The following is a 25,190-nucleotide window of genomic DNA, read 5'->3' on the forward strand; positions in this document are numbered from 1 at the left end:
GCCAGCTCCAGCTGGTCCCGTGACCCCAGCGTGCCGGAGCGACAAACACCAGTCATGTAAAACATATTCTCATATAGAGGTGTGTATGTGCATCTTTAGTTTTGCTTGGAGGGGGGGGGTAGGTACACCCAACTGTGATGGGACCATACGGGGTAGAACCCAGGCTGACTGCATATAAGGCAAGCACCCTACCCTCTGTACCATCTTGTCTCGCCCTGTACATAAAAGATGTTCCTTTTTTTTTTTTAACTCTGGAAGGCCATATATTAAATTTACTGAGAGAAATTTTTCTGAGATTACCTGGAGAACAGTAAAGTAACTTATTCTTTTCTGTAGGATTTATTTATTTGGTTTTTGAGCCACACCCAGTGGATCTCAGGGGTTACTCCTGGCTCTGTGCTCAGGGATCACTCCCAACAGTGCATAGGGGGGCCAAATGGGATGCTGGGTCAGCCACATGGAGAGCAAGCACCCTACCCACTACATTATCTCTCCGGCCCCTTTCTGTCAAATTTAAACACTTGCAATAAATATCAATTATTTTTACAATTTAAAGAAGAGAAAGATGATGGGGCTGGAGAGACAGTGCAGTGGACAGGGCACTTGCTTTGCACGTGGCCAACTGGTTTTGATCCACAGCAGCCCTACGGTTTGCCCAGCCCCGCCAGGAGCGATTCCCTGAGCACAAAGGCAGAGATAAACCCTGAGCACCACTTTGATGGCTCCAAAACTAAAACTAAATAGAAAGATGAAAATCGTACTTCTGAAAGTCTAGCATTTGGAATATATAAAGGACTCTAATAACTCAAGGAGAGGACAATTCCACTAAAAACGGGCAAAGAACTTGAGCAAACACTTCCAAAGATGTACATACCAGTGGCAAACCAGAAAAGATGTTTCCCATCTCTGTTCACAGAGAAATGAATGCAAATTAAGGCAATAACAATGTAAACTAAGATACCAAGTGTGGACTAGGAGATGGAGCCACCAGAACCTTTACATGTCACTGACGGGAACATCAAAGACAGTGTCCCTGCGAACACTTGTGCAGCCCGTGACACAGCAAACCCCACTCAAATGTCCAGACCCAGGGGGAAAGCGGACTGGCCTTGCCTGTGTGTAGCCCGGGCTCAGTGCCCGGCGCTGCCAAAAATAAAAAACAGACCCAAATCTACAGTCCCAGGGGAACACGGCCCTCGTTTCTAGCAAGTCTTGTGCAACAATATTCCCAGCAGCTTATTCATAACAGCACCACAGAGGAAACGAGCCAAGCGTCCGGTGCAGCCACACCTGGACACTCCCAGGGGCTCTCTGGCCGGAAGCCGGGGCCTCGGTTAGGCTGTACGAAGAGGCTGTCACCGAAGACCCCCGACCGTGTGATTCCATGGATAGGAAACATCCCCCGTGGGGAAAGGAAGGAAATGAAAACCACACCAGTGGGTGCCTGGCCTGGCCCGGGCAGGGACCGAGTGGAGGGTTCCACAGCCCTCAGACACACCACTAGCCACTGAGCGTGCCCTTCACGTGGGCGAGTGACATCTCGTGACAGCCGTGGCCCAGGGTGCGGCCTGAGGCTGGTGGAGAGAGGAAGGAGACCCAGTGTGTGGGAGCTCGAGTTTTTGGATCACCCTTGTCGCGTACTTAAAAAAAACCCCGAAAATTCATACAACAGTCGCATCCCATGTTTGAAAAAAAAAAAAAGAATCGTATGGAGTCTGTGACATTTATACGGGGGCTCAGGCCTAAACCCTGCGAGTCCTCTCTTTCTAAATCTGTGACCCGCCCAGCAGCAATCCCGGGCATTCTCCCTCTGAAGTCCACGCAGAATCTGACTACTCCCCACCAGCTCCGTGGTCACCACACCAGTCCAGCCCACCCGTCCCCTGGCCTTCCTGGAGAGAAGGAGGCAGAGGGAGGGAGATGGGAGAGAGAGGGACAGAGGGAGAAGGAGAGGGAGAGAAAGGGGGAGAGGGGAGAGAGAAGGGGGAAAGAGAGAGAGAGACAGAGAGAGAGTGCGTGCGAGAGCGAAAGAGAGCGAGAGAGAGCACGAGAGAGATAAAGAATGCGCAAGAGCGAGCAAGAGAGCGAGCAAGAGTGCGTGCACGCGTGAGAGAGAGCGCGCGCAAAAGAGAGAGTGCGAGAGAGTGTGAGAGAGCAAGAGAGCGCGAGCGACAGAGAACGAGAGTGCGAGAGAGTGAGAGTGAGCGAGAGCGTGAGAGAGAGCAAGAGGCTAGAGCGCGAGAGAACGAGAGAGAGTGCGAGAGAGCACACGCATGAGAGAATGCGTGAGAGCGCAGGAGGGAGAGCGCATGCGTGCGCAAGAGAGCAAGCAAGATCGAGCGCGTGCGCACGAGAGAGCACGAGTTGAGAGCGCACACGAGAGAGCGAGCGTGAGTGCACAAGAGAGAGAGAGCACAGAGAGAGAGTGAGAGAGAGAGAGAGAGAGAGAGAGAGAGAGAGATCCTTTCAAAAGCAGTCAGAGCCTACCAGTCCCTGGCTCAAAACCCCACACACGACCCGCAGACACACAGGCACACGCAGGCACACGCAGAAGCAGCCGGCCTGGAACGAGCCGCGTGCGTGGTCTGGCCTCCCCCCTCCTCTGGGCTCGGTTTCTGTTTCTCTCCCCTCGCTGCTGCTCCGTGCCCTGCCCCAGTGTCACGCAGAGGCAGAACGGACTCTCCCACCACCAGGTCTCTGCTCAGATGCCCCCTCCTCCCCGAAGCCCTCCGCAAACACACGACTTGGCCACGGCACTGCCCTCACCGCCCCTACCCCGTGGCCTTACTGCCTTTCAGTCCGCGGAGAGAAAAGCACTCCTGCTGACATACACCGTGGGAGTGATGATGATTCACGGCCGTGTGCGCGTCAAGTGGGCCGTGCATGAGACAGAAGCAGAGCCCACCCTTCAGAGAGTGAGGCGGCCACGGGAACCACTGCCGCCCCGCAGCTGCCCACCAGCCCTGGGGAGACGCGAGCCAAGCCGCCAAAACTCAGGGTACCCCGGGCTGCTCCCTGTTGAACACTGGGGTGCCATGGGGACGGCCCACCCCCACCACTTTTTTTTGGGGGGGTCACACCCAGCAATGCTCAGGGTTACTCCTGGCTCTGCACTCAGGAATTACTCCTGGCAGTGCTCAGGGGACCATATGGGATGCTGGGAATTGAACCCAGGTCGGCCCCGTGCAAGGCAAACGCCCTACCTGCTGTGCTATCGCTCCAGCCCCCTCACCCCCACCACTTCTTGACTACCCTCTGCAGAGATGCCAGGCCAACAAAAATCCCAGTGACACTGGGCTTTCTCGGGCTGAGAACTCTGGGGTCTTCTTGGAGTGAGGGCGGGCAGCGGGCCCCGGCCCTGAATGCCGGGAGCCCCGGCAGCCACACCCACACCCCACAGCCGCTACCACGGAAACAACAGCCCCGCCTCACAGGGTCACCCCTAACCTCAAAGAGACGCCAGCCGAGCGACGCCGAGCCCCGAAGCTCATCAGCCCAGTCCCACAGGTCCTGGAGTCCCTGGAGCACGTGGGTGTGTACGTGGCCACGCCACACCTCTAAATTCCACAGAGCTGACGGCCCAGTAGGAGTACAGCAAACTACACGGGAGAGTCGCACAGGAACCAACTGAGCGTAAGAAACAAGGACAACACAGGAAGCTTGGGAAACCCCCAGACAGCGGCTTTAGTATCTCACTGTGAGATAAAACAATTTTCACAAAATCTCTTCTGCTGGAGTGTTTCTGGATGATCCACTGGCCATTTTATTGTAATAAGCAATATCTTGTGCCTGCTAAGGGGGCAGGCATGGGGGGGGGGAGTGGGGACAATGGTGGAGGAGAGGTCACACTGGTGGTGGGACTGTGTTGGAACAATGATGCTCAAAACAACTGTATCATGGACAATTTTGTAAACCACAGCGGTTACAAAGTTGTTTTTTTTTGAATTTTTATAAAATAGAGGGCTGGCGGGGGCTGGAGCACAGCGGGGAAGGCATCTGCCTTGCATGCAGCCAACCCGGGTTCGATTCCCAGCATCCCATATGGTCCCTGAGCACCGCCAGGAGTAATTCCTGAGTGCAGAGCCAGGAGTAACCCCTGAGCATCACCATGTGTGACCCAAAAAGAAAAAAAAAATTTTTTTAAAGAGGACTGGCCTTTTTGGAAAACAATATGGATGTTTCTCAAAAAACTAGAAATTGAGCTCCCATTTGATTCACCAATACCATTTCTAGGAATATATCCTGGAGATGCAAAGAAATAAAGTAGAAATGACATCTGCACTTGTACGTTTATTGCAGCACTATTTACAATGCCAGAATCTGGAAAAATCCCAAGTGCCCGAAAACAGATGACTGTTTAAAGAAACTTTGGTACATCTACACAATGGAATACTATGCAGCTGTTAGAAAAGATGAAATCATAAAATTTGCATAAATAAGTGGATGGACATGGAGAGTATCAAGCTAAGTGAAAGGAGTCAGAGAGTGAAGTACAGACACAGAATCACAGAATGACTACACTCATTTGTGGAATATAAAGTAACATAATGGGAGACTGGCACCCAAGGATAGCAGAGATAAGGGCCAGGAGGATAGCTCCATGGCTTGGAAGCCGGACTCACAGGCTGGCAGAAAAGGCTGCTGGGATAGAGAAGGGACCACTAAGTTAATGATAGCTGGAGGGCCCACTCAGGATGGGAGATGCATGCTGAAAGTAGACTATGGACCAAACATGATGGACACTTAGTACGTGTATTGCAAACCATAGCAGCTGGGAGAAGAGAGAGAGTAAAAAGGAATGTGCCTGCCACAGAGGTAGGTGGTGAGGGGGTGGGGTGGGGGTGGCGGGAGGGATCCTGGGAGCATTGGTGGTAGAGACCCGGCACTGCTGGAGGGGTGGGCACTCGATCATTGTATGAAATGTAATCAGGAAAGTTTGTGTGCTTGTAAAAAATAAATAAATAAACGAGGGCTGGAGCAACAGTTGAGGGGATAGTTTGCCTTGCGTATGGCCGCCTTGTGCTTGGTCTCCAGCATCCCAGAGAGTCCCCTGAGCCCACCAGGAGTAATTTCCAAGTGCAGAGTCAGGAGAAAGCCCTGAGCATCGACAGGTGTGGCCCCGAGGGTGGGGGGAGTGAGGACAAATCTCATCAAAGAAGGCAATGATGCACTGCTAAATTTTCACAAAGTACAGAACGAGGATGTATAATACTTAAATACTTAAAGTGTATATATTCTTACAAGAAAAGGGAAACCGGGGAAACAGCCACGTTTGATTTGTGCCCAAAACTGTGCTGAAAACCAAGCGCTCAGCATGCCTGCCTATGACCAACAGGATGGTGCCATTTGGCCTTTTCACTTAATTCTCCTTAAAATAAAACCCACGGGGACACTGGAGGGGAGTCGAGCGAGAGGACAGACGTGGAAGGGGCCTCTGCGGGGGATCCTTTCAGCTCGCTTACAGCCAGGGCAGCCCCCGGCCCCCTGAGCAGCTTCCTGGTTGCCGCCACTGCCAGGAACAGTGGGGAAGGGAGGGGGCTCTTGTGTCTGTGGGTACAGTGAGGGCCCTGGAGAGGTGAGACAGAAAACTGACTCAATCAAAACAAACTTATTGCAGCACAGTTTACAATAACCAGAATCTGCAAAAAGCCCGAGTGCCCGAGAACAGATGACTGGTTAAAGAAACTCTGGTACATCTACACAATGGAATACTATGCAGCTGTCAGAAGAGATAAAATCATGAAATTTGCATATAAGTGGATGGACATGGAGAGCATCATGCTAAGCGAAATGAGTCAGAGCGAGAGGGACAGACATTCCACTCATTTGTGGAATGCAAAGTAACATTTGTGGAATATAAAGTAACATAATGGGAGACTAACACCTAAAGACAGCAGAGATAAGGGCCAGGAGGATCACGCCATGGTTTGGAAGCCGGCCCCACGTGCTGAGGGAAAAGGCGGTTGGGATGGAGAAGGAACCACTAAGTCAATGATGACTGGAGGAATCACCCAGGATGGGAGATGTGTGCTGAAAGTAGACCAAAGACCAAACACGATGACCCCTCAGTATCTGTATCGCAAACCATAATGCCCAAAATGAGAGAGAGTGTAAGACGGATTGTGCCTGCCCCAGAGGCAGGGAGTGGGGTGGGGTGGGGTGGGGGTGGGGGGAACACTGGGAACATTGGTGGTGGAAACTGTGCACTGGTGGAGGGATGGGGGCTCGAGCACTGTGTGACTGAAATGTAATCATGCAAGTTTGTAACTACCTCATGGTGGTCCAATAAAACTCCTTAAAATACATAAATAAATGCATAAGCAAACTTCCAGGGCTCCTGACCAAGGGGAGGAGTGAGGTTCCAGAGAGTCCCACTCCGGGTGGGCGAGAGCAGGACTTGACAGAGCAGAGCGTCAGGCCTGCTCAGCCAGGGCTACCCTCAGCCTGGAGCAGCCACTTCCCTCATCAGTCAGATGCTGACAAACAGCATCCCGGGGATCCGAGCATCATGTCTGTCACGGGGAGGGTGAGGGGGGGCAGGGGGTGCTGGGTGAGTAAAAAGGATCCAGAGTTTGAGTACCTAAGAAGGAACTATTTTGGTGACTCCAGATTAAGGGAATATTTAGATGGTCTGCCTGGGCGACCAACCTCCCAAGATACGAGGGCGCTGGCTAGCAAGGAACCGAGAGCTTGGCCAGGGGGTGTATCCCGCAGGGCCAGAGTGCCTGGCCTGACAGGTGCAAGGCACTGACCTGGGCCCCAGCACCGGTGAAGCCCACGTGTCATGGGCCGGAGCACTGAACCTCGGGCCTGGGTGCCCAAGAATCACTTGAAAGACCCCTCCCCATCATAAAAAAAAAAGGAGGGGCTGGCGTGATAGCACAGCGGTAGGCGTTTGCCTTGCACGTGGCCAACCCGGGTTCGATTCCCAGCATCCCATATGGTCCCCTGAGCACCGCCAGGAGTAATTCCTGAGTGAAGAGCAGGAGTAACCCCTGCATTGCCAGGTGTGACCCAAAAAGAAAAAAAAAAGGAAACAAAAGCTATCTACATCCACGGCCAATGAGGGACGTGTAGACCGCAACAATCCTTTACGGAGGAAAATCGCGAGGAGACATCCATGCTGCCACACACAGCTGGATCCCTGAGCCGAGAGGAGACGGCCTGGGGACAAGGAGCACGCAAGCGCCACGCGTGCTGTGTGGCTGCCCTGGGGAGGCCTGGCCTAGTGGCCCAGTCAGACTACGTGAGATGGCAGGCAGCAGAGGAGCGTGCTGGCGGAGATCCCGCAGGCCGGGAGAAGACCGAGCTCAGGGCACCGGGGCGGGCAGAGACGGAGCTTGCCGACTCGCTGGCCCGAGCAAGGCCCTCCGAGCAGGAGCGGCAGCTGTCCCTAGAACAAGACAGGAAATTCCAGAGACACCACTCGGACCCTCCCGGCTCCCAAACTCAGAACACCAGCTCTGCAGTGAGGCGTCTGTCGAGCGTCTGGAAAGCCGTGAGCACCTCTCTGAAAGTCAGTTTCCCGGGGCTGGAGCGACAGCACAGGCGTTTGCCTTGCGCGCGGCCAACCCAGGTTCCATTCCCAGCACCCTATATGGTCCCCCGAGCACCGCCAGGAGTGATTCCTGAGTGCATGAGCCAGGAGTAACCCCTGAACATCACGGGGTATGACCCAAAAAGCAAAAACAAAAAAACAAAAACAAACAAAGAGAGAGCCAGGCTCAGGGTCCGAGCCACAGCACCTGCTGACCCCAAGCACCGCCAGGAGTAATTCCTGAGTGCATGAGCCAGGAGTAACCCCTGTGCATCGCCGGGTGTGACCCAAAAAGCAAAAAAAAAAAGTCAGTTTCCTCACCTGAGGAAGGGAGTGAGGTTTCTGCCCACTGGGAAGGCCGAGACGAGAGCATCAGCGGGGCACTGCTCACCCTCTGACCTCTCTCAGTGTCCCCGAGACCTACAAAAGTGAGGCCCATTGATGCCGGCAGGCGAGCTCTCAGGGACCCAGGGCAGTGGGGACAGTCACCACTGTCACACAGCAAGAAGAGCCAGAATGCAATGAATCCCACGACTCTGTGACCAAACAGCACCACGACCACCACTGCTCGTTCCCCGAACAGTGCGTCCTGTCCTCACTCTACCTCTCCTGAAATGCTGCCTGCACAGAAAATTCACATTTTCCAGAAAACTCACATTGGACTGCCTATTAGTACCCAATACTTAGATAACTGCTAAGTCAGATTACTTGACCTATTTTTAAAATTTCAGCGTTAGCTGTTACTTCATTTATTTTTATATGGAAAGCCCTAGAAGGCAGCAAGCTGCCTGAGTGAAAGGCTGGTCTGGAGTCATGGGAAAGTCACTGCCAAATCTGAGGCGAACTCCGGTCCTCTTTATGTCAAAATCAGCCTTTATTCTCTCACGCCACACCGACTCAATAATAAAGAACAGATCGTTCATTTTTTATCTGGAAAACTACCAAACGGACGATTCAGTCAGGGGCCTCGTGACCTCCCCACCTTGTCAGGGAGAAGAAAGTCTGTAAAAAATGAGGCTTGCGGGAGCAGACGGTTTTGGTCCGTCAACTTTCTCTTGGATTACACCCATTAACCAACATAAAGTAATGAGAACTATAATGTAACAGATCCCCACGTCTGTGGAAGGCCGAGTGAACCTCACCGATCCCTCAGACTTATGTACAAAGCACCCAGGGCGATCGTTAACTCCCGAGGGGCCGTGGAATCATACATCAGCTAGACTCTGAAAGAAAAGCAGGACCATCTTGGCATTTGAAGGCATAAATTCATAGTACCACGGAAATCTGGTTCTAGCAGAGCGCAAGGGGCACTGAAAACCATCCCTTCATCTGGGCAGGGAGGCTACAGGAGACCCTGGAGGTCTTCACTGACATTTAAGGCGGATCGGGGAGGCAGAGCTGAAGAACACACCTACCCAGTACCACCCACTCTGCTTGCCTAGCTCGCTTCAAGTGTCCAGGAGTAGACGCAGCCCTTTCTTAATTACCTACTTCTCGAGAGAATACGGGAGAGAGAACAGGAGCCCTCAAAACAGCAAAACTCAGATTCAAACCCTGACTGCCACTCACTGGCCGTGTGCTCTTGTGCAAGTCCCTTAACTCTACTATAAACTTTAAGTGCACAAATAAACCGTCGGTTATAGGAACAAAGTGCCCGGCAGATGGCCGAGGAGACCCAAGAAGGCGCCCGTGAAACCTGCACCCCCCAATACCCGGCACGGAGCCTGCCCGGGTGCTCATTTGCAGACGACTGGAGGAGCAGATCAACGGACTGACAAGCAGGGCAGACGCGGGTCTACCGGGATCTTAGACACGCGACTCTGAGGCACAGACACTAGACGATGCCCCCGCTGCTGATGAACAACCACGCACTAGAGTCAGACGGTCTGTCTCCGGCCCCTGAGCAGGAACAGAGTCCAGGGTTGAGTTCCTGGGCGCATCCACGCCCCCTGGCCTTAGGCCCTGGTTTCAGTGCACATTCGGGACCTCGGAGACACAACCGCTCTACGCCTTAACTCCAAATCTGGGAGAAGGTACGCCTTGCAGAAACTGCACACAAAATAAAGGCATGTGTGTCCACACGCAAAGACGCAACCGCTGTTGCTACTACAGCCTCCTAGCGGTGTGGAGGTTTCGATATCTCTGCCCCCGGGTCTCACCTTCTGGAATTCTCCGTTCTTCCCTCTTCTTGGTGTTTGGTTTTGATTTGACTCAGTTACGCTCGGGGATGAATCCCAAGTCACTGCTGGTGATGCTCTGGGGACCCGATGGGATGCCAGGATCAACAAGTGTCCCACTGGCTTCACGCCAGTTCACTTCCTGATTTTTTTTTTTTCACTTCACAGTGCTTGGCTTTAGTGTCCTTGACATTATTACATCACGTATTTGTTTTCCTGTCTACTGTACTCATTCAAGTCTAAGGCAAGCCCCAAGAAGACAAAGCCCTTTGGTGCTTGTTTTATTTTCTGGTACATCCCAACGAAGACGTGTGTGACCTGTTCAGTGACTATTAGCTAAGCAACCGGATGTGCTGATCCAACACTTATCTGGGACTGATGCGAGACACTGCAGAAACACTGGCTGACAATGACCAGAGAAGGCGATTACCGGGCCAGAGCGACAGTCCAGCGGGCAGGGCACTTCCCTTACATGTGGCTAACTTGGGTTCATCCCCAGCACCACATATGGTCCCCTGAGCCCCTCCAGCAATGATCCCTGAACACAGCGCCAGGAGTAAGTCCTGCACAGAGAGCTGTGGCCCAAAAGCCTGAGAGAGAGAGAGAGAGGGAGAGAAAGAGAGAGAGAGAGAGAGAGAGAGAGAGAGAGAGAGAGAGAGAGAGAGAGAGAGAGAGAGAGAGAAGAGAGACAGAAAGGGAGGAGAGAGGGAGAGGGAAAAGGAGAGATAGAGGGATAGAGGAAAGGGAGAAAGACAGAAAGAGGAGAAGAGAGAAGAGAGGAAGGAAGAGAGAGAGGGGGAGAGGGAGAGATAGAGGGATAGAGACACAGAGAGAGATGAGAGGAGAGAGAGAGGAAGAGATAGAGGAAAGACAGAAAGAGAGACAGAGAGAGAGGAAGAGATAGAGGAAAGAGAGAAAGAGAGACAGAGAGAGAGAGAGAGAGAGAGAGAGACTACACAGGGAGAGACTAATTGCCTGCTATGGAATCAGAGATTTATCTGTCACTTGGAACACTACAGTCGCTCGAGACTACTGCCCTTGTGTCTGTCTTCCCCAGCCCCGCTGTTCTATCTGTGCGGCAGCAGCCACAGAGAACACGCCAACATGAGAATCAGTCCCGCCGGAGCTTCAGCTTCTCCTGTGGGCGCCCACTGTGAGGTGAGCAAGGCCCGTGCAGCCGGAAGCCAGCAGTCTTTTCGCTCCGGCCCAACCCTCCCCTCTGAGCTGCACGCACACCGGCTTCCTCTCTGCCAAACACTGACAAGGCCTCCTTGTTTCTCTTTTTTTTTGGGGGGGGTCACACCCAGCAATGCACAGGGGTTACTCCTGGCTCATGCACGCAGGAATTACTCCTGGTAGTGCTCAGGGGACCATAAGGGATGCTGGGAATCGAACCCAGGTCAGCCGCGTGGAAAGCAAACGCCCTACCCGCTGTGCTATCCTTCCTGCCACTGCTTCTCATTTTTAATTAAAAAACCAACATATTTTGTTTTCAGTTCTTTAAGACTTTAAGTTATAAATAAATATTTAAGTAACTGGCAGTACTCTGTTCCTCACATCCAGTACTCTTGAACAAGTAGGGACTGATGCGAAACTAGTTCCGGGAAGTGTGGGTTAGTGACGGGGGCGACAGTGCAGCAGGTAAGATGCTCGCCTTGCAGACAGCCACACCACGTGAGACTCCCAGCACCACGAGTGATCCCCAAGCACCACCAGGTACAGGAAAAAAAAAAAAGTGTGGGTTAGAGGCCCTCCAGTGAGTGTCAAGGTCAGGGCCAGCCTGGACGCGGGGCTTCAGCCAGGAAAGCTCTCCCAGCCCGGCTCTCCCCCTCTAGCTCTCTCAGCTCTCCTCACAGTACCACCTGCTCCGTCAGGCGGAGTCCAGCCCCACCACACCGCCGCCTCAGCAGGTCACCCCTGAGCAGACACCGCTTGTTTCTCTCTCCTCATAGCAGGCCGCTCCCGAGAATGACGTGCTGCCGTGTCCCGTCCTCCCGACCAGAATTCAAAGCTCAGGAGAGCAGAGTGCTGGCCGGGCTGGGTGCAGTGTCCCCAGCCTCCGGGACTCGGCAGGCTCTCCGTAGAGCATCTCTGGACCCATCACTAAACTAGATCTCCGACGCTGTCAGTTTTCTAGGCTGCGTCGAGGTCCCGGGGGAGCAGGCGACCCACCTGGCAGTACCGTGGCAGAGATGTTCACTTCCTCCCAAGGACCACAGCCCCTGTCACATCCTGATCTGCGGGGGGCCCCACTTACTTGGGGATGGGTACCCGGATCAGCGTCCCTTCCACTTCTGGGTTCAGATTCATTCCACTTTCCCTTATAGCCTTGATAGCTGCAGCTGTACACTGAAAACCAGATCAAAAGGTAAACAGAATTAGTAAATAATTATTTCCAGATGCAAGTCCTCTGTCGATAACTGGCAACCCATCTTGGCAGAACATGGAAACATTTAGTTCTGTTACCCGTAAGATCAGGAAGTTACATTGGTGTAGAGTGCTTTGATCAAGCTGAATAGCAAACTATGTCCACTCCTGGTACCAGCGTACTGCGGGAGGGAAAAAAAGCAAAGAGAAAGAAAAAATAAAAAGAAAACAGCTCTGCCTCTTTGAAAAGATTTCAACGGTTTGAGGCAACACAGATCAGAACCACAATGAACCCTCAAGGGAGGTGGGTGGGGGGCTGGTCTGTGCAAAGATTGGTGTAAAGGCAGATGAAAGATTCTAGACATTAAAAATTCCAGTTGACATCTTACACTCCAAATAGACCAGCGCCGATTTGGACTGGGTAAATAAATTTAACTCATTCGCATCCCCACTCATACTGGACCCCACTAACATTTCAGGGGGGACGAAGGGTCTCTGTGGGTCTGCATGGGAGGAAAGGAGAGTGGACCCAGCGGGAGGGCGCCCACCCCCCCCCCCCCAGCAAACACTCTGTCCACATGACCCTGGGACATGCACTCGACCTCCCCGAACCACCCCCTCATGATCTGAACCCACAAGCACCTGACGCCTCACAGACAGTGCCCAGTCCCGTGCCTGGGACACCCAGGCCAGACACAGGGACGGACCCGCTGAGCCACCGAGAGGCTGCACTGGAGCCATCACAGAGGTGATGTGACGTGACGTGACTGTCCCACTGCGCTGTCCTGCCTGGGGCTGGGAGGGTCTGCCAGCCCCCACGGTCCTGCTCTCCCATGTGCCGGCAGGAGCACGCGGCACAGATGTCCTAAAGTGCCTCCCATCACCACCAGTCACGTGGCAGCCACACCGGAGATAGTGTCCTGAAAGGTAAAGACGTGCCGAGGACTGGAGTGATGGCACAGCAGGTAGGGCATTTGCCTGGCACATGGCCCACCCGGGTTCGATTCCCAGCATCCCATAGGGTCCCCCGAGCAACACCAGGAGTAATTCCTGAGTGCGGAGCCAGGAGTAACCCCTGTGCATGGCCAGGTATGACTCAAAAATTAAAAAATAAAATAAAATAAAATAAATTTTAAAAAGACATGCCACGGGGGTTTTCCTTGATGAGATGGTATGGGATGCATAAAACAAGGCCTCTGACAGGTTTTCCCAAAGAATTCCGGGTTCAGGACCAGGGAGGTAGCTCAAAGGGTTGGGGCACAGGCCTGGCATGCATTAAGCCCCAACCAAGGGTCTCCCGACACTGATGGACATGCCCTGGTGGTCCCCGGGCCGTGAAGCACAGCCCTGAGACATCAAGCCTACACAGCTGGACCAAGTATTACTGCGAGGAGTCCCCATGACACTGCCTTGGAGCACCACCACAGCCCAAAGAGAGAACTCTGGGACCAGTCAGAACCAATCCACACCCCGAGATTGGGCAGGGCTTGGCCTTGTGTTCCTTCCTACACTTTCTGGTTTAAATAAATCACCCGCCTTCCTTTCCCAGGTTTTATTTTTCAGTGGAGAGCCTAAAGAAGTCATCTATTTCATTTCAAAATGACCTTGGCTCTGCAGGTATGGGAAATATCACTACAAGGTCAGAAAGACAAAACGGGGGCCTGGAGAGCCAGTACAGGGGCAGGATGCTTGCCTGGCATGTGACCGACCCCAGTTCAATCCCTGGCACCAAACGGTCCCTGAAGCAGCGCCGGGCATGGCCCTGGAGGCCCCAAAGGCCACACCACATCCTCGCACTGAACCACTAGTCCAAGGACTGCTGGGAGGGGCCCTCGGTCTTCTGAGAGGAAGCCCCCAACACACACACACACACACACACACACACACACACACACACACACACACACACACACACACACACACACACACACACACACACACACACACACACACACACACACACACACACACACACACACACACACACACACACACACACCTCTCCAAACCAGAACTTCTGTGTGGAAGACAAATCATGTCCTTAGGAAGCTGTGCACAGAACCAAGAGAACTTCCACTGCTTCCAACAATCCATTTGAAAACGGTCCCACCTGCCTACTGGGGCTCCTGGGGCTCCCTGACCCCTGCCCCCGCCCAGCCCAGTCCCTTCACTGGGGACGCCAGGCACTTGGGATAAGGCCTCACCTCTGAGGACCGCTGGCCTTCTCTGAGAGCCAGGGCGGCGGAGCAAGCACCTCCCCTAGATGACTTTGGGTTCCGGGGAGGGCTGGAAGGAGACTCGGGGTGCCTCCGCCTCAGTGACCTCAGATGCCTCTGTCAAGCTCTATGTCTCCCAGGTGAGTCACACGGCCTCCGAGTGGGGGCTGGAACCATCCCAAAGGGCAGGGGTAGCGCTGGGTGCAACCAGGGGTCACTGCTTACCCCAAAAAGAGTGATTACCATGATTATTATTACCATCATTATTGTCCTGCACAAAAGAGGCAGCAGCCAAGTAAGTCTGGAAGCTTCTGTTCCCGTTCGATGCATTCAGTAACGCGTTGGGTGGGGGTGGAGATTAATTTATTAACAGTATTTATTTTCGCGGTGCCAGGCGCTGAACCCCAGGCCTCACACACACGAGGCTACGTGTTCTTCACTGCTGAGCCTTATCCCGAGCCCCAGCTTTGCTTTCTTCACATTTTTTGTTTGGGGTGGAGGGAGGGGCCACAGTCAACAACGTTCAGGCGTCACTCCTGGCTCAGCACTCAGGAACTCTCCTGATGGCGCGGGGGTGGGGAGGGGGGTGCTGGGGCTTGAACTCAGGTCGGCTGGTGCATGGCCGACACCCTACCTGTGGCACCATCGCTCCAGCCCCATGCGTTCTTCTGTAAATAGTCAGAAATAACTTGGAATTATGTCTGGTGGATAAAGGGGACAGCCACGGTTAAGAGCTGGAAGTGGCCGGAGCAACGGCACAGCGGGGAGGGCATCTGCCTTACACACAGCTGACCTGGGTTCAATCTCTGGCATCCCCAGGGGTGCCCCGAGCCCTGGCAGGAGTGCTCTCGAGCACAGAGCCAGGAGTAAGCCCTGGACACAGCCGAGTGTTGCCCCAAAACCAAATTAATTAATTAATGAGCTGGATAAAGAGATACAATGACACCTGAGCTGGATAAAGAGATACAATGACACCTGAGCTGGATAAAGAGATACAATGACACTGCTCCTGCAAGAAAAGAGCCTGAAGGGAATGAGACACGAACTGGGTCCGACAGTAGGAGGACTGGGCTCCGCAGGAAGGGGGTGGCCCGAGCAGCTGCTGCTCCTCCTCCTCTGTAGCTTCTCTCGGAACACCTGCCACTTACCACTGGCCCATCCGTCACCAGCACCGCCCCCCTCCGTGTCACCCGCACCAGCATCCACACAACCTCCCCGGAGGGCAACCCAGGACGCACTGCTGGCGCCACACTGGCAGGTCTTCCCAGTGCCGCGCTGAACTGCTCTCACCTGTCAGAGGAACGGGACGTCCTTGCTAACCTCACGTGACCTCCCTGCTGAGCTCACGTGTGTAGCCCACTGGCACCTTATTTGGTGCTTTTGTTTCTTCAGTATTCTTACGGGTAAAGAAAAAAAAACGTGGATTGCGAAAGGTTTGGCTTGGGGGCCAAAGGGGGAAGAGCCCCACCTTCCTGAAAGGGATAGTTCTAAACTATCATAAATACGGGGGTCCCGGGGATGTGGCTCGGCAGAGCTGGGCCTTGCGTGCGTGAGGTCCCGGGCTCAGCTGCAGCAACGTGGAAATCACTCAGAACACGGGAAACAGGCACACCTTAGTCTGCCAGGGCACGGCTGCAGGGAGGCAGAGGAGTACAGTCACTTTCCAACAGCACTTCTGAGCCACGTATGCATGGGTCAGCGAGAAAGCGGTCACTGCCATGGCACTGCCCTCTCTGGGAAGGAGGAGCACCCAACGCCCCGCCGGCAAAAGGGAGCACTGCCCGGCTGATCGCAGGTGCTCAGAGAAAAGTCCACGGGCACCACTGATCGTTAGCAGCGTCTGCTCCTGCCGTTCACTGTTTGTTTTTGTTGGGCGGCCACACCTGGCTCTGCGGTCCAGGAGGTGATGGCACAGTGATGGGGACAGTGACGGGGATGGAAGCCGGGTCGGCCAGAGGCAAGGCAACGGCCAACACAGTGTCCTCTCTGTCTGGCCCTATCCTTGCTTCTCTTAAGCAAATCTATACTAAGAAACAAAAACTTGGGGATCAGAGCAACAAGACCCGAGGATCTGCGTTCAAGTCAATTCTGTCAGGGCCATTTCAATGACTGGCCTTTCGCTTCCTTAGACCGCCAAGAGCACACATTCCTAGCACGGGCCGACCTCCGTGTCCCTGGAAAGCGAAGTCTAAGAGGGCAGAGATCCTTCCTGCCCCCTCTATCAGTGAAACTCCCGACACCTCCGCAAAGCTCAGAACGTGCAGGGACTCGCACCATACTTGCTGCCTGGCTGGGGGCGTGGGGGACCATGGAAACGAGCATCAAACTGAGCATTAGACGTCCATTTACATCTAGGCCTTTCACAGCGGTGGGAACCAGGGGCAGGTGCTTCTCTGGGTCTCAGTTTCTCCATCTGCAAAATGGACTCGAGCTGCTCAGAATCTAGAAGTCTCTGGGTTACACATGTGAAACGGAACAGGAGACAGTACATACACCCCCTGCACATGAGCGTCCTTCCTTCCCTGAGAGCTATAATGAGCCCGCAGATATTTTTTTTTCCTCTTTGCCTTGCTCAAATCATGCTGTGGTTTTTTTGCTCCCTTCTTTTCTTTCCCATCATTAAGTCTTGCTGCAGGCAAGTTTATGGAAGGCAGCAACTGTGTGTATCATTTATCAAGCAGGACACATGTTAAACAAATGCAACACAGTTTTCTGTCTTCAATGCATCTGGAAAGATTACGCATGTAAATCTGCATCGTGTCACTGTAGCATGACACAGAAAACGCTCAGGTTAGAAAGCACGCCAACCGCATGTGAGACAGAAAGGAATTACATAAACACGAGGAGGATTAGCTCAGCATTTTGAAGTACGAACCTGGGCACTCTATGAACGGCTTCTAAACCAGAGGAAGGAAATGTTTAGTTAGAGCTATTTGTTTAATATATACACCAGATGAGATAAAGGAATTCAAAAGACAATGTAACTCACACTTCCTCACTCTGTCCTTGGAAAGAATCTCTCCACTGACATGCTTGTCAAGATTTTGGTTGTTTTTTTTTCAAAACCCAAAGAATTTCAACTTGGAAGAATGGCAAAGATGGTTTTTGTTGAAAAATGAAGATCTACTCCAACTTCCCAAGACAAAATTAAGCTGTTAAGACCTCCTCCTGCCTCCTGAGATGCTCTGGCAGCCAATCAGCTGCTGCTCCTGTGAATGCCATTCGCTGTTTAATAACAGAAGTGGCTGGCTCTGAAAAGCAATCTGCCTGATGAGGTCTCAAGCTGTGTAATTAGGAGGCCATTCCCCAAATTGGCCTGCAGTGCCGGTGGGACTAGATGAACAAGCAGAGAGGCCCCAGAGGTCCAGAGGGGGCCAGAATGAGGAAGAGTTGACAGTTCCCTTTGGGCCCACTTCTCTGCTCCACGGCTGCACCAGGAATGAGCGCCTCCTAGCCACCTAGCCACCAACCTGACAAGTATTCACGCATCGGGAGCAGCTTGCGGGGGTCAGACACAAGGAAGGAGCTCCAGAGAATTCCTACATGCCATGGTTAGGAAGTAACGAGAGTGAGATAAAAAGTAACCGTGTAGTAAACAAATGCACTGCTCCCAGTAACAATCAGTCCGAGTACTAACACTGACTAGAGAGGTGGGTCAGGGAGGTTAGCGTGGAGGGGTGATTAAGACTGGGCTGGTCACCGCAGATGGCGTTGGCGGCTGGAAGTGTGAAGGGACAGGTGTTGGATCACTGTTATGACTGAAACCCAATCCTGGACAACTTTGTTACAATGTATCCCACAGTGAGTCAATTTAAAAAAAGTGGGGAGGGGGCTGTTCAGAGAGAAAGCTACCCAGAGAGAGTGACGTTTACGCTGAGATCCACCATGAGGAGCAGGGCCTGAGGCCCCTGGGCAGAGGAAGGGCTTCGGGCTCCGTCCCCGCCTGCTGATGCAGACCCGGAGGGGTACAGAGGCAGCCAGCTGAAGGCAAAGCCCGAACCGGCAGGAGAGAAGGCACGAGAATGTGCTCCTGGGGATTCCAAACCCAGGCCCATTCCCCTGAGGCTGATAAGGTAAAACCCATTTATCTTCCTCAACTAGACTTAAACTCACAGCTGTGTGGCTGAGATGGGCTCATGCGAAGGTTTCTAAACTTATTTGGCTTACCACCCCCTTTGCAGAAAAATAAAATTGCTCAAAGCCTCCCTCTAAATTTACCTTCTTTAAGTGAACAAGTAGGAAGCAGCCCCTACCCCCAACTACACCCGAGGTTGCCACCACCACCACCACCACCACCACACACACACACACACACACACACACACACACACACACACTCCCTGTGCCCCCCGAGGTGGCATCACCCACTCTGGGCACCCTCCAGCCTCTAAAGCCCCAAGCTCTGTGCCAAGTTCTGCAACGGTCACTCAAGTCTGAAGGGCACAGTGATTGCTGGGCGCACCAGAGACTGAGACCAAAGTCACAAAATGATGGCCCAAAGGCCCAATCTGACCCACTACTGTGTTCTATCTGGATCACAATCTTATAACAAACAAACGAAAGTAAATTTGCTACCAAAACTTTAACAAAATCTTACATGTAAGCACCTTATCAGTGCCTGAAAATGAAAACCCCCAGAGCCGGGGACATGGGTTCCCTCGCGGCCTGGCCAGGCGCCAGCCTCTGCCTCCCCACCATTGTTTGCCTTAGACGGGGCCACTTGAAGCATTCACAGGACTTGCCTGGCCTTTGCAGCTTTTCAGCAGAAACAGGAAGAGAGCTTTTCCTCATCTTCAAGTTCCCGTCGTTTTGCCCTCTGGTTTAATCCCGAGCTGAAGGCACCTAGATGCCTCCACTCCGCTAGAACCCCAGGAAAGGGACCCTCTCAGCACGGTCACCTCACCTCTGGGAAGCTGGCCATGTTCACCAGGATCAGCTGGGGCGACTTCATGGAGATCTGGCCAATCTGGTTTAGAGCAAGTTTGCCATCCGCGGTGACCACAGTGATGTGGTCAAGGGACCCTGGAAGAAAAAGCGTAGGGCCTCAGAAAGGCCATGGCAGCCCCACCGCCACGGCCTCATGTAATTCACATGCGACCAATATGTAGGGGTCTCGGGTCAGCAGGGCAAGGCTGAGGAAGGGGCTTTCATCAAAGCAGTGGCCACGTGTGGGAAGAGCTCGCAAATGTTGACACGGGCGTGAAATTCTCTCCCAGCAACTAGGGTGGCCAACACCACTCCGGTTCTCATAGGCCTGCGGGAGAGTGTGTGTGTGTGTGTGTGTGTGTGTGTGTGTGTGTGTGTGTGTGGTCCTGCCTCCATTTTTTTTTTTCTTTTTGGGTCACAACCCAGCGATGCTCAGGGGTTACTCCTGGCTTTACACTCAGGAATTACTCCTGGCGGTGCTTGGGGGACCATATGGGATGCCGGGGATCGAACCCGGGTTGGCCGAGTGCAAGGCAAACGCCCTACCCGCTGTGCTATCGCTCCGGCCCCCCTGCCTCCATTCTTAACTGAGGTAAACACAGGCTTACAAGCATGTAAATGTCATGTTTTTGGCATGTACTATTACCCCAATACACTCACCTCTAAGGTGCCACTACCCACCCCCCACCGTCCACAGGGCCCTTCCATTCTACTCCCCCACACTTGGCAACCTCAGCTGTCACCAGAGTCCAAAGGGCTTTTTTTCCCATCGGGTATCGCTATTCTCTTGCTGCGTTTCTTTACATGCCACGCATCAGCGAGATGGTTCAGAATTTGTCTTTCTCCTACTGACTTCTTTCATGTAACAAGACACCCGCTAGTTCCATTTCTGTTGCGGCGGAGTGAAGATCTCATCTTTGCTTACAGCTCTGCTTATTCTGCTGTGTCTAGCTCACATCTTTCTCCACGCACCTGTTGTGCCTTTGGGTCGTCTCCAGAAGCTGGCTACTGCAAACAGCGCAGCAATAGACGGCATGTACGCTTCTTGAATTCCTGTTTTTGTGTTCTTGGGATAGATAACACGGAGTGGAATTGTTGGAATGCATGGCAATTCTTCTACTTTGGGGGAGATGGGGTAGGGGAGGTGGGGGTAAACCACATCCAGAGACACTCCATTCCTGGCTCGAGGGTGAGGGTCACACCTGGCTGTGTGCTTGGGGCCACACCTGCCATGGCCGGGATTCAAACCATTATCATGGCTGCAGCCATGTGCCACGCAGCGCCTTAGCCTCTGGACTAGCTCTCTGGGCCCCTCCTTCCATTTCTGAGAAGTCTCCAAACTGTTTCCCACAGAGGCTGAACCAGTTTGTGTTCCCAACAGTGAATGAGGCGGGGCCAGAGCTATGGTACGGTGGGCCGGGAGTCCATCTGCCTTGCCAACCCAGGTTCGATCCCCAGCACCACATTTGGTCCCTGGAACCTAGCTGGTTGCTCTCTGAGCACAAAACCAGGAGTAAGCCCTGAACACAGACAGTGTGGCCCCAAAAGAAAAACGGTGAATGAGGATCCCTTTTTCTTCACAGCCCCAGCAGCACTGGTTTTCAGCCTTTTTGAATGTAGGCCATTATCACTGGTGTCAGGTGACATGTCATTTTTTTTTTATTTTGCAGGGGTAGGGTCACGCCCAGTGATGCTCAGAGCTTACTCCTGGTTCTGTGCTCAGAGATTCCTCCTGGTGGGCTCAGGAGAGACCACCCGGGATACTGGGGACTGGACCCAGGCTGGCCACAGGCCAGCAAGCCCTTCCCTCTGCACTGTCTCCTCAGCCCAACTGTCATTTTTGTTTGTATTTTCTTGAGCATCAGTGATGCTGAGCATTTCCTCGTGGGCCTACTGGCCACGCCATGTCTTTGCTGCAGTGTCTGTTGAGCTCCTTTCCCCGTTTTCTGGTGGGGTCGTTTGTTCTCAGTTTCCCGAGTACCCCCTAGATCAGGGAGAGCAGCCCTTTGTCAGATGTATAGTGTGCGCCTATTTTCTTCCATTCAGTAAAATGTGTTTGTTAAAATGATAGCTTCTTGCCTGTGCGGAAACATTTTACTTTGACATCATTTACTTTCGCCTTTTGTTGTCCTTGCCAATGGAACCGAATCACTGAAGACGCCGCTGAAGCCACACCCCGCAGTGCTTTCTCTGTTTTCCTCCTGCATTGTAGGACTCAGGTCTAACGTGGAGATCTCTAATCACTTCAGATTATCTCTTATCTCTGGGAAGCAGCTGCAGCCCTATAGCAAGACTCCGCCATTTGCTGAGGATGAAAACTCCAACATGTTATTTATTGATTCTAGACCTCAGCTACAATGCAGTCAAATGTGATCCCTTATAGGATGAACTTAACACGTTATTTATCGTTTCTGGACCTCAGCTACAAGGCAGTCAAATATGACCCCTTATAGGATTAAGAGAAAGAACATAACTAAAAACAATATATAAGTATATTATAGATATTAAAAAAAACATGCCAGAGCTGAGCCTTGAAAATTTTTCAAAAACTCCAAGTGGTACCTCTGGGACTGGAGCGCTAGCACAGCGGGGAGAGTGTTTGCTTCCCCTGAACATGAATGACGCTGGTTCAATGCCTGACACCTCAAAGGAATCCCGAGCCCTGCCAGGAGCGATCCCTGAGTGCAGAGCCAGAGGGAAGCCGTGAGCATTGCCCAATGTGGCCCCCAAACCAAAACAAACAAAAGAAAAACACAGGTGCCTCTTATTAGCTCTTTTAGTTCCCCCAAATACCTCAGTGACACTGCATTACTATTTCCAAATTCATTCGGGTTTTTTCTGCTTTTTTTGATTTTTTTTTTGGGGGGGGTAACACCCGGTGATGCACAGGGGTTACTCCTGGCTCATGCACTCAGGAATTACTCCTGGCAGTGCTCAGGGAACGATATGGGATGCTCAGAGGGATGCTGGGAATAGAACCTGGGTTGGCCACGTGCAAGGCAAATGCCCTACCCACTCGCTCCAGCCCGTTTTTATTTTTTATCTTTGGTGGGTGGGGGCACACCCAGCAGTGCTCAGGCCTTACTCCTGGTTCTGTGCTCAGTGGCCTGTAGCCCACGGTGGGGGTGGAACCCGGGTCAGCCACACGCCAGGCAAGTGTCTTCCCTACTGCACTCTCTCTCCAGCCCTCCACTTCATTCTCACTCTGCCCCTTCCCCTCATCATCCCTTTTTTGTGGGTGTTGCTGTGACGACTTGGCTCACACACACGTCACCATGGGCACAGAACACTCTGCCTGAGGTGCTCGCCTGGGGGGACCATGTGTGGCTGCAGTCTGCCAGAGACCGCACCCTTTGTCGTGGCAACGGAGACCCCACTCGACAGCGCCGCCGGATCAAACTCGAAGCTGCATGACACTGAGCACTGAGTCACAGCCCTGGGCCACCGCACACAGGAGCAAAGGCGACACCCGTGGGCTCAGGGGCCGAGAGCCCAGGTTACCACAAGGGCGGGGACACCGGAGCCACGTGCCAGACTCCGGAGCACTTCATGGATCCAGTCAGGAAGCCTCGTATTTCAGGGGAACCCTGATCTCAGATGTGGTCACACCACCAGAACCCCCAGGGGCTCCCAGAGCCTCAGGCCCATCCCCCAGAGCCTCCTTCTGGAGGGGCTTGAAAAGTCTGCGATTTTGAGGGAGACTGTAATTTTTTTTTTCCTTTAAGCTCACCACAACGCCTCTTAAATGCAGCCAGCTTGGGACCAGCCCCTTGTTCCACCTTGATTTTGACACTTCGATCTCTCAGAAGAAAAGCAAAATACACCAACTGCTAAAACTTGACTGCTCCCCGGAGCTGATCTTCATCCGTGTCTCACTGTGCAAAAACCCAGCCACATTTTCAGATTCCCACAGAAAGCAAGCAAATAAAGCCACAGCTACGGGTGAGAAAGGACGTAATATTCAAACTCCCTGGTGACCCGTGCAAATGAGGACGGAAGGAAAGTCTGACCATACACAGCAGGAACCACTCAGGGACACTCATCTGAGAGGCGAAGAGAAAGAGGGTCTCCTAAGTAAACAGGGAGTACAAGAGGTCTCCTAAGTAAACAGGGAGTACAGGTGGCTGGTTAAAGAAACTCTGGTACATCTACACAGTGGAATACTATGCAACTATTAGAAAAGATGAAATTTGCATACAAGTGGATGGACATGGAGAGTATCATGCTAAGTGAAATGAGTCAGAAAGAAAGGGACAGGGGCTAGAGCGATAGCACAGCGGGTAGGGCGTTTGCCTTGCACACAGCCAACCCAGGTTCAATTCCCAGCATCCCATATGGTTCCCTGAGCACCGCCAGGAGTAATTCCTGAGTGCAGAGCCAGGAGTAACCCAAAAAGCAAAAAAAAAAAAAAAAAAAAAAAAAGAAAGAGAGGGACAGACATAGAATAACTGCACTCATCTGTGGAATATAAAGTAACATATAAGAGACTAACACCCAAGGATAGTACAGATAATGGCCAGGAAGCTGATCTCATGTGCTGGGGGAAAAGGCTGCTGGGATAGAGAAGGGACCACTAAGTCAATGATGCTTGGAGGCCTCCCGCGGGATGGTAGATGTGTGCTGAAAGTAGACTATGGACCAAACATGATGGTCGCTTAGTACCTGTATTGCAAACCATAACACCAAAAAGGAAAGAGAGAGTAAAAGGGAATGTGCCTACCACAAAGGCAGGGGGTGGGAAGGGGTGGGAGTGGCAGGAGGGATACTGGAAACATTGGTGGTGGAGAAAGGGCACAGGTGGAGGGATGAGTACTCAACCATTGTACGACCAAAATGTAATTATGCAAGTTTGTAAGTCTGTAACTGTAGGGGCCGGAGCGATAGCACAGCGGGGAGGGCGTTTGCCTTGCAAGCGGCCGACCCGGGTTCGATCCCTGGCATCCCATATGGTCCCCCAAGCACTGCCAGGAGAAATTCCTGAGTGCAGAGCCAGGAGTAACCCCTGAGCATCGCTGGGTGTGAACCAAAAAGCAAAAAAAAAAAAAAAAAAAAAGTCTGTAACTGTATCTCACAGTGATTCATAAAAATAAAAAGTAAAAAAAAGTAAACAGGGAGTTGGCCCAGCAAACTGTTGGTAGACTAACACGGCCCCACACAAAGTCCCAAAGATCAGGCCGGAAGTACTGAACCAGATCCAATGGCACAGCAAGACAGAAGGCTGGTGACATCACTGGCTTCTCTCGGCAAAGGGCCGGAGGTATGATGGTAAATGTCTCCATGTCTGTGCGAGCCAACGAGCAGGCTGAGGTCCTGGCTCGACCCCCCTGCACTTCACTACCCAGTCACAGGGGAAACCAGAAGGTGCCCCAACCTTCGGGGCAGGATTCCTGCTCTCTGAATGAGTGTAAGTGCTGGGCACATCTCATCAGGGCTGTTCTGAAGATATAAAAAGAAATAATTTACAGGAGCACAAAGAACTGCCCCTGGTAGATGCCAGTGTCCTAAAGATGTTAACTTTATTATTATGATTTCCTGACTTTCCTGTTTTATCTCCCCAGCCCCTCAGCATGTGTATTTCCTTCTCCTTAGATTGTCTTTCCCTACTCACTTTGCTGTGGCTTGTTCCTTAACAGCGGTAAGAGCATCCAATCTCAGGACTTCTGTGATTTCCTAGACTCAGTTACTCACCCGTTTATGAGCTACACGCATCCCGAGCACATGTCTATGACAACGATGACCAATAAGCACTGAACGCATCCTCTGAGTATAATCTTGTGCTCACGGCTTTCTATGCTTCATTGGCTCTCATCATCACAATACCTCCCGAGACGGTAACTATTACTCCCGTCACTTGGTGAGGAGGAAACTGAGGCACAGACAGCAACTTGCCCGAGGTCACAATAGACCTTAATAGTGGAGCCTGCCCTCAGACCAGATTCCGTCAATCTCCACACCACGGTCCTCCCC

At 52.5% G+C, this 25,190-nt stretch overlaps 1 protein-coding gene across 3 annotated transcripts in view; it reads right to left on the reverse strand.

Moving 5' to 3' along the window:
- MRRF (mitochondrial ribosome recycling factor) overlaps positions 1 to 25,190 on the reverse strand; it is a 71,184-nt gene that overhangs the window by 23,722 nt on the left and 22,272 nt on the right. For all 3 annotated transcript variants that reach the window (XM_055135291.1, XM_055135286.1, XM_004613347.2), the window contains exons 4-5: positions 19,201 to 19,319; positions 11,972 to 12,063 (exon numbers count right to left, since the gene is read on the reverse strand). In XM_055135291.1, the coding sequence (XP_054991266.1) occupies positions 11,972 to 12,063; positions 19,201 to 19,319 (211 nt within the window). The remainder of the gene's footprint in view (positions 1 to 11,971; positions 12,064 to 19,200; positions 19,320 to 25,190) is intronic.

Source organism: Sorex araneus, chromosome 1 (genome assembly GCF_027595985.1).
Source record: "Sorex araneus isolate mSorAra2 chromosome 1, mSorAra2.pri, whole genome shotgun sequence".
Taxonomy (NCBI): Eukaryota; Metazoa; Chordata; class Mammalia; order Eulipotyphla; family Soricidae; genus Sorex; species Sorex araneus.